The sequence below is a fragment of the Orycteropus afer genome, unplaced genomic scaffold, assembly GCF_000298275.1.
Source record: "Orycteropus afer afer isolate SDZICR_OR568_19922 unplaced genomic scaffold, OryAfe1.0 scaffold00014, whole genome shotgun sequence".
NCBI classification, from domain to species: domain Eukaryota; kingdom Metazoa; phylum Chordata; class Mammalia; order Tubulidentata; family Orycteropodidae; genus Orycteropus; species Orycteropus afer.
The window spans coordinates 339,387-349,601 of record NW_006921601.1 but is presented as its reverse complement, the minus strand read 5'-3'; the positions used below and the strand labels follow the sequence as shown (position 1 = coordinate 349,601).

Genomic DNA, 10,215 nt, shown 5'->3' with positions numbered 1-10,215 from the left:
GGTCTTCCTTGTAGGCGTATGGATATTATCTTATCACTGACAGCATTGTACTTCAGGACAGATCTTGAAACATCCTTTGTGATGATGAATGCGGGCATGGTTGTAATGCCCGCAATTTATCTACACTCCCCCATTTCCACCTGGGTTCCTTGATTCCATCCTTCCACTCTGTCCTTCCCTGACTTCTCATCTTTTCTTTTGGGCAGATGTTGTCCTTTGGTCTCATACAATTGATTGCTGTAAGGATCACTTTCCTCACTGGTGGTATTGTTTACATACAGACTAGTCTATTATTTGGCTAAAAGGTGACCTTAGGAAGTGACTTCAGTTCCGAGTTAGAAGGGTGTCTTAGACAATAACCTCGAATGGTTCTTCAGTCTCTATCAGACCACTAAGTCTCATCTTTTTATGTGTTTGCTTTTTGTTTTACATTATTCTCCCATTCTAATCAGGACCTTCTGTTGTGTTCCTGGTCAGAGCAGTCAGTAGTGGTGTTACCCAGGTACCTTCTACTTTTCCTGGTCCCAGGCTAGAGGAGACTGTGTTTCATGTGGGCCACTAGCCCTTTGGACTAATAGCTTCCTTCAATCTTTGGTTTTCTTCACCTTCCTCTATTTCAGACAGGGAGAGAACAATTGTTGTATCTTAGATGACCCCAGATGCTACTCAACAAACTCGGGTATACATCATTATCTTTATTAACTATATTGTGCTAACTGACCTAGATGTCCCCCAGGACTATGGTCCTTAATCTTCCAACCCAGTTACTCTGCTCTGCAAGATATTTAGTTATGTCTAAGAAGTTTCCATAACTATCCCCAATGTGCTTTGATGTATCTATATATTTATATGAATATACATGCAATATATACAAATATGTATGCAGAATTATCCACAAAGATGCCTATATATGCATGTGGGCCTACTCCAATATGACCCCTTACAACTAATTAATATACATATCTACCTATGTGTGCACTCACAAATAATATATATTTGTTATATATTATATTTGTTATTTGTCATTGCAAATGCAATTTATTCTCAGGTAATGTATTATTTCAGTTTTCATTTTTTTTTATTTTCTTTATAGTAAAAATGATCTTATAGATCCTGTATGTGGGGAAAAAATGTACATCAAATTCCAAGAGGAACAGAGGCTAAAGGATTATTAGATTCCAGAGGACCATAAACTAAGAGAACAAGGACCAGAATATGATTCTTGAGAAGCCAGGTAAGTTACAGCTGTGATGATGCATCTAACTTTATTGAGAATTTTCTTTGTGGCACATGGGTCTCCTTTTTTGCCTGAGTGAGACCATGAGTTGACAAGGATTATGAGAGCACCAGGCATGTGTGATGTGGCTGGTTGACCCTTCTTTTTAAACTACTGTACAATATGTTCTAGGTATATAAGCCAGTCTCTACTCTTGATCACTACCAACACTGACTGTCACCACCACCATCTCTTCTCTCATTTTGTCTAGGCACACAGAAATAAAGCACATATGTGGGTTAGAAACTATTCAAAAATATATCAACCTTCTGTGTGCCACTGAAAGGAATCATTTGAGATTATATATTGACTAAAGAAAGAAATGAAGAGATTATGGAAAGCTAGTATGGAAATCTGTCTTGCATGGAGGCAAGGAGATAGGTACTCATGGCTCAGGAAGCTCTGTATTCCCAAGAGTCCAAGGTAGGAAATAGAGGGTTGAATTAATTAAACAAAGTTGGCAAGTTTTCTGCTGAGTTTTGGATCAGGCCTCCAAAGTGATGGTTTACATACAAGGTTTCCCAGGCTGTGGGGTTGTGAAGATCACCTCTTGGGAAGTATTTCCTGGTCATGGTGGATTTAACATGCAATAGAGGTGAGAGGACAGCCTAGAGGGCCTGTGTGAAGCTGAAGTAGGGAAATGATAGAGATCATCCCTTTGATAGATGCTATCAGAAAGGACCCCTTGTGGGTTTCCTGGACATGAAGAAGGAGATATGCCCTGGCCAAGAAAAATTCTCCATTCTGGGGCCCACTTTGTTCATGCACATGTTCGTGCATTCATTTAATATTTATTTATTACCTCCAATGTGCCAACCACTGAATTTATGGAATATAATGATGAACAAGATATGCATAATTTTCCCAAGGACCTTATTTTAGTAGTCTTTTACATGTTAGCATAAAGAAAACAAAATTCCTCACAATTGGACCAATAAGCAACATCATGATAAATGGAGAAAACATTGACGTTCCAAGGATTTCATTTTAAGTGGATCCACAATCAACACCCATGGAAGCAGCAGTCAGGAAATCAAATAACATATTGCTTTGGGCAAATCAGCTGCAAAAGACTTCTTAAATGTGTCAAAGAGCAAAGATGTCTCTTTGAAGACTAAGGTGTTCTTGACTCAAGCTATGGTATTTTCAGTCACTTCATATGCATGAGAAAGTTGGACAATGAGTAAGGAAGATCAAAGAATTGATGCATTTGAATTATGGTGCTGGTGAATAATGCTGAATATACCATGGACTGCCAGAAGAACAAACAAATCTGTCTTGGATGAAGTACAGTCAGAATACTTCTAAGAAGCAAGGGTGGTGAGACCTCTCCTGTTCTATTTGGTCATGTTGTCAGCAGAGATCATTTCTGGAGAAGGATATCATTCTTGGTAAAGCAGAGGGTCAGTGAAAAAGAGGAAGACCCTCAATGAGATGGATTGACACCATGGGCCGCAACCATGGGCTCTAGTGTAGCAATGATTGTGAGGATGGCTCAGGACCAGGCAGTGCTTCCTTCTGGTTTACACAAGAATGCTATGAGCTGGAACCAACTCAATGGCACCTAACAACAACACCATTCTGGAAGACAAAAAACAACCACCACCACCCTCCCAAGTATTATATTACCATGTGAAAAGTGTTGGAATGATAAATGCAGATAAGAACAGCTGGAGCATCTGATCTCGCACTGGAAAGAGGTTTTTCGATGAAAATGTCCTTGAGGAAGTAACCTCAATGCTGAATTCCAACATGAATTGCATTCAGACAGGAGTAAGACAAGCTGATACACCATCTCCAATGTGCTCCAGCCTTCGTGATCAATAAGATTTTTACTTAAACATGATTTGTGGTAGTTTCCTTGGTTCAAGCTTTGTCACATTTCATGCCATTGTGTAAGATATCAAAACTAAAGTACTAAGTTCAGTTTGATGTTATGCCTGAGGCTGAGGAACTCAGGAGTCCATAGGAAAAGTGAAATTTGAGAGTAGTAGTGGTGAAAGGGCTACAGGCTTCTTCTACAGGAACAAGTGCCAGCACACCCCAAAAGAACTGGAGAGTTCTATGTGAGCCAAGAACTGAGGCAGCATGCAGGGTTTCTGATGTTTCTTCCAATGTGACTGAGAAGTCTTGTTGTTGTTGTTATGTGCCCTCGAGTTGGACCTGACTCATAGTGACCCCTCCTTGGGTTTTTGAGGTAGTAGCACTATGGAAGTAGATTGCCCAAAGACACTGGATTTTCCAGGATAGGAAGGTAAGAGAAGGACCTTGGCCAGGTAGCAGTCCCAAGCAACCATGGATAGAGGATAGCGGTATATTTCCTGAGGTGACTTACTGCAATTGATGTTTATCTATTCTGCACTAGGTTTTGCTCTGTATGCTTTTAATTTATTGTTCCTTTTTAGTTTTTGTATAGCTTAGTTTTAGTCTAATTTTAGTTTTTAATACTCTGATATTGATGTCAACAAAGTGTTTTTCTAGGCAGCTTTTGATGCTACTAGGTCTCAGATACAATGGAGACATTATAATTTAAATAAGAAAAAGTCAGCACTCTTAAGGCACAACTCAAGGAAGAACCTCATGTATATTTAGGGCAGTAAGAAAAAGACTTGGGGACCATAGGGTGTTACAATAGGCACTCAATGCTGTAAATCCTTGGACTGATTGGGGGCCTTTGGGCAGAACTTTCAGCCCCAGGATTCAGCGTTGCCCTTTCTAAGACCTAAGTACTTGATGAAGGCACGGCGGATCTCCTTGGTCTTAATACTTTATACGATTGGGTTAAGCATAGGAGGCACGAAGAGGTAGACATTGGCCATGAAGAGGTGGATAGCAGGTGGAGCTTGCTTCCCAAAGCGGTGTAACAGGGATAGGCCCATCATGGGCACAAAGAATACCAGCACAGCACAGATGTGTGAGGTACATGTTTGGAAAGCTCGAAGACGTTCCTCTTGGGAGGCCAGTCCTGCCACTGTATTCAGAATGAGACCATAGGACAGTGCAATGAGCACCAGATCCAGCATTACAGTGAACACTACCAGTGTGAGTCCATATAGATTGTTAAAAGTAGTGTCTGTGCAGGCCAGGTGTATCACTTCCTGGTGTAGGCAATATGAATGTGATAGGACTTGAGACCCACAGTAGGGAAAAGCTTTCAGGAGTAAAACAATGGGAACAAGGGCCACAGGACCCCGGAGGATGATGACCAGACCTACTCTAACCACTCGTTGGCTAGTAATTATGACTGAGTATCTCATGGGTTGGCAGATGGCCACAAAGCGATCAAAGGACATTACAAGGAGAACTGAAGACTCCATGAAGGAAAATGAATGGATGCAGAACATCTGGATTTGACAGGCTTCAAAGTAGATCTCATGATAGTTGAACCAAAAGATCCCAATAGTGGTGGGCAAGGTGGACACTGAAAGTCCCAAGTCAGTGAGGGCCAGCAAGGACAGCAGATAGTACATGGGTGTATGTAGGTGAGGGTTAGTCTTAATGATTATCAGGATGAAACAGTTGCCTGAGATGGCTACTAGGTATATAAAGAGAAAGGGTATGAAAATCCAGTGTTTGATGGCTTCCAATCCAGGAAAACCAGTGAGGTAAAACATAGGGCTAAACCAAGTGATGTTGGACAAGGCCATGAATTGAGGTCTGAAGAGATATTGGTCTGACATTCCTTCAGGACTGAGCTGAAAATAAATGAATACATTTGGTTATTTATTCTTCTATTTCACTACCATTCTCAACATTATAAACAACATCACAGTCATCAATATCTCCAATATCATCTACTCCACTATTATCAATTCCACCACCATCATGACCTTATTGAAAATTTCTTTCCTTCTCTATTTCTAGTTCTTCTCAGTTTCCTTTGCTGACTTCTCTTCTTTGCTCAGACCTTAAATATAACTTTTCTCATTCTTGGCTATTTTCTGGCAGTACACTATTATCTCTTCTCAGGCAATTTCATCCATTGCCACGAGTTCATTTACCATCCATGTGTTGGTAAATATTACCTCTCAACTCTATCACTTCCTTTTTCTTCTCTTTTGATTCCAAGAATCATGTATCTAACAGCATGCTGAGGATGTTCACCTAGCTGTTTCATAGTTATCTCAGAAGCATGTCAAAAGTTTAGTTTATCAACTCTTTCACAACAGCTTTCTATTTTGTGTATGTTCATTCTCTCTGTTATAAGTCAAAATTTAAGTTTCATATTTGACTTCTCTATATAGGAGTTCTGGTAACTCCGACTCCATGGCAGTGGGGGATATAACACCTTAGGAGCTCTGGTGGCATAGTGCCTAAGGCATCTGACTGCTAACCAGAAGGCTGGTGGTTCAAACCCACCAGCCACTCCTCGGAAAGAAGGTTGGGCAATCTACTTCCATAGTGATACCGCCTTGGAAACCCAAGGAGGAGTCGCTATGGGTCAGGTCTAATTCCATGGCAGTGCATTTGGATTGTTTTTTATATAACACCTCTGCCCAGTACCCAGTCAATTACCAATTCTTGGGATTCCATCTACTAAGCACCTCTTATATCTGTCTAGTTAACCATCATCTTCTCTGATGCTGTCCTAATTCAGATCACTGTCCTTCCTAGATTATTCAGTCTCTAATTACTGTTTTCTAATTTGTTCACTACACTATAGCAACAGCGATATTTATAAAATCAAATTTGAGCTGAGGTGTAAATGGTTTAAAATGACATCCAAGCCTCTGCCTGATCTTAAACCCACTTGTATTCTCTATTGTAGTTTATCTTCCTTATCGCCTTCATATTTTATGGTGTCAACAATGTTAAGCAGTTCTTCCAGTTTCTCCATTGTTCACAGTCACATACGTACAAGCACTTGTATTTTCCTTCTTCCTGTAATGAAAACTATTCTTCCTGAAATATATCTTCCTTATTCTTTGCTTAGCTAACTCCTATTTACACACCTTTCTCAGTTTAGACATTTTCTTCTTCAGTGAGCATTATTGAATTCTTCAAATTTTTGTTGGATGTCCCTTGTACGTGCTCCTATTGCATGCTGTATTTTCACAGTGTTCTCTATCTCTCTCTTTTTTTTTTTTCTTCTGGATATTTGCTCTAAAGCGTAAACTTCTTGTGGATAGAAATCATATATGTCTTCTTTTATAGGTTTCTTTTGATTTCAGTTTTAGAGATTGGCTTAATGGTCAACCTCACTATATGTTTACTGCATTAAAAAAAAAAAAAAAAAAAAAAACAAGTGATTGAATGCGTAGAGTACTCACATCTTGTCCTGGTTACTTGTGCCTGGAGTCCTGTGCTGAGCTCCGTTAGGGATAGTTTCAGAGTAATAAGAAGGGCGTGGAGAGGGATCTGGTTTCAACCAGTAGTCTTAGACAGACAGTGACCAGGCTGGAAAGGAAGTTCTGGAGAGTTTCTCCTGAAATGAAAGACTAAGAAAGATGCAGAGGAGTCCATTTATTAGCACAAGGATATTGACAGTTTTATCATGATGTACAGAGAAGAGGAGATACAAGTGAGACCTGAAAAGGACATTCTTGAAAAGAGTGATAGATATTCACTGAGTGCTTAGCTCTCTACCTTCTTTATATATTATAACTACTATTTTATTTTGGTTTAATATTTGCTAAATATTTAAATCAACAATCGGTGTTTTTAATGAGTATAGAAAAAAAACCTCACTGCTGTGGAGTCTATTCAACTCATAGCAACCGCTCCTTGGGTTTCCGAAGCAGTATCTCTAAGGAAGTAGATTGCCCAATCATCCTTCTGAGGAGTGGCTGGTGGGGTTGAACCACCAGCCTTCTGGTTAGCAGTCAAATGTCTTAGGCCCTGCACCACTGAGTATTAAAATGTGCAAATAAAGCCTTGCTTAAAAACATAGACTTGAACCAGGGAGGACATTGCCATACTAATCAAGCTCCTTTGTTAACATGCCTATTGTGACCAGGGTGGAAGGGGACTTTGGAAGAGGAAAAGCATATCCTGCTACTGGGAAAAATCACAGGGAGCTGTGTATTAATATAAGCATTCATTGAGAACATAATCCTGACCATGTCCTAGAGAATGTCTTGCTAGGTATAAGATAGCAGCACAAATGCTACTATTATTACCATCAACAACAACTCTTACTACTATTTTGGGTCATTTATAACAAATGAAATGGTGTAACAGTTATCATAGTGCAATGTAAGAAATGAAGGTAGCAAGTTATATAAGCAGTGGAGAGTCATTTGTTCATCTAGGATGGTCAGACTAAGATCTGAACTGATTATGAAAATCAGACAGGAGTGAGGTGACGTTTTTCCAAGAGAAGGAGTAGAGAAACATGGCCAGAAAGATGAGGGTATTTGTTATGTTTTTAACAACTATGAAGTTTGTTAATACTCAGACATCATCTTCAATATTGGAACGGGATAGTAAAGTTAGGCAGGGACAAGACTGATGAGAGCTAGGCAGGCAGGAATACACAGGTAAGAAAGACATAGGGAAGAAGTAGCCACAGGGAAGAGGTGAGAGGAGAGCTGGTTGTGGGGATTGTAATCAGTGTTGCTAAACAAAATGTGTTTGAACTATTGAATGTAAAATGAATTTGTTTTGTAAAATTCCACCCAAATAACAATAAAAAGTTTTTTTTTTAAATAGTTTATATGGCATGTCAGAGATTATATGTATTTTGATGACTGTGTCTTAAGAAGGCCAGTGTGACAGTATTATGATTTTATGTAGTACTTTATTAAGAATATGAAGAAAGGATTTAAAGTCTGTACTGATGACATATTATTTTGGTCTTTGGATCTTGGCAAGGATATTTAATAGTTTTTCATGTAGCCATAAAGTATGATTGACCTGCCACATAACCAGAGCTTTGTAATATTTGTTTTATTAATATTTTTAGTAGCATCCATATAACAGTATATAATAACTGAGGAGCCTAATCTCAACCAGTAGTTATCTAAAAATCAAACCAAACCCTATTAGTTCTTTTTGCTTCTTTATTCCCTTAAATGATATGGTTTACTTAATCATTTCTCAAGATAATCCTCTTTGTATGTTCACTGAAATTGCATTAAAATTCTAATTAATTTTCATTCACTGTGAATCTACTGAGTGCCTACTCTGTGTGTATGTAGGGGAAACAAAGTATGGTTTTTGATTGATAAATATGGTATAATCTTGTTTGGTTGAAATTCATGAATTGGTAAAGAAAATAGACTGGAAAACAAAACAAAAAAATATGACAAGCCCAGATCAGAAAGAGAGAGCTGATTCCTTAAATCTTCCCAGAGTAGGTGGATACGGTGGGGACAACTCAGAAGCAGTCCTTGGCTCATCTCCGTTCCCTTGGATGATGTTGGAATTGTGAGAATATAGAATGGCATGAATGTGGGTATGTGATGATTAGTGGAGTGTAGATATCAGTGTGTCCATGTGAGTCATTCAGGCCTTATCTGAATGTATCAGAATCATTGTTAAAATTATCAGTGCACTTGCGTGCTTATTTACAAATGTACCAATGTGTTGATACGTGTATGTATATTGTTGTTGTTATGTGCCGTGGAGTCAGAGCCGACTCATAGCAACCCCTTCTTGGGTTTCCGAGGCGGTATCCCTGAGGAAGTAGATTGCCCAAATTTCCTTCTGAGGAGTGGCTGGTGGGTTTGAACTGCCAGTCTTCTGATTAGCAGTCAAATGCCTTAGGCACTATGCTACCAGATCTCCTATGTATGTATGTATGTATGTGTGTGTGTATATATATATATATATATATATATATATATATATATGTTGTTGTTGTTATGTGCCGTCGAGTTGGCCTCGACTCATAGCGACCCCTCCTTGGGTTTCCGAGGCAGTATCGCTACGGAAGTAGGATTGCCCAACCTTCCTTCCCAGAAGTGGTTGGTGGGTTTGAACTGCCAGCCTTCTGGTTAGCAGTCAAGTGCTTTAGCCACTATGCTACCAGAGCTCCTTCTCTAGTGCATAAACAAAATAAATGTATCCATGCAGTCACTCCTCAGAAGGAAGATGGGGCAATCTACTTCTGTAGTGATACTGCCTCCGAAACCCAAGGAGGGGTCGCTATGAGTTGGGTCCGACTCCACGGCAAACAACAACAACAACAACATGCTCACATAAACCTATATAAACCCCTGAACCTGATGATGAGAGAAGATACTTTTTTTCCCCCCTCCACTTCCTCAGACTTTATGTGATAACTTCACAAGACATAGATTCTGCTCTGGGACTTTTGACTAATACCAATTGGCACAACTCTGTGAATGAGCTAATTTTGTACCCTAGGTGCCTGGCTTGCCTCATCCTAGTCCCATGTAAGTAGATACTTGTAAAGTTCTGTATTAGGCAGGGAAAGAAGAGAGAATGATATATTTTTATGATCATTTCAGTAGCTACTGAAGTATTTCTAATAATGATGGATTAATCCTCTTGGAAGATGATGTGAAAAGACAAAATTTCATAGGCTATTGAGATTCTGGGTCAGATCACTTGGTTCAATTCCAGCCATATAACATCAAGCAAGTTATTAATTCTCTCCCTGCTTCACTTGCTCCAATAAAATATGTTAATATATATTATTATAAAATATATTAATATATGATTAAGATGGATTTTGAAAGAATCATGAAATAATAATTCCTGAATAAATCAAAGAAGTTATCTGTCTCCTGAATTGACATAAACCATTGCACATGTACTTTCACAGGAAGCCTAGCACTCAGTGGGATGATTTTGATGGGAAATCTCTGCCTTAGATATGGGGAAGGGCCTGGGTTGATCTAAGGTTGACAAAGGGCAGTACTGTTACTATACAAATGAATGTTATCACATTCTTCTCTAACACAAGCTATTCTTGAGCCCTCCTCACACACTTGAGGTTTAACTTCTGAACTGAGTCAAGTATAACCATATAC

General features: G+C 39.1%; 1 protein-coding gene across 1 annotated transcript; it reads right to left on the bottom strand.

The window, feature by feature from the left end:
* Positions 1–4,044: 4,044 nt before the first annotated feature.
* LOC103208306 (olfactory receptor 51M1) lies at positions 4,045–4,956 on the bottom strand. Its single transcript, XM_007953994.2, has one exon. It carries the CDS (start codon positions 4,954–4,956, stop codon positions 4,045–4,047), a length of 912 nt encoding a protein of 303 aa, XP_007952185.2.
* Positions 4,957–10,215: the final 5,259 nt, after the last annotated feature.

Excerpts from the sequence above, each read along its gene's own strand:
- LOC103208306 (XM_007953994.2), bottom strand. The coding sequence starts at position 4,956 with ATGTCAGACCAATATCTCTTCAGACCTCAATTCATGGCCTTGTCCAAC.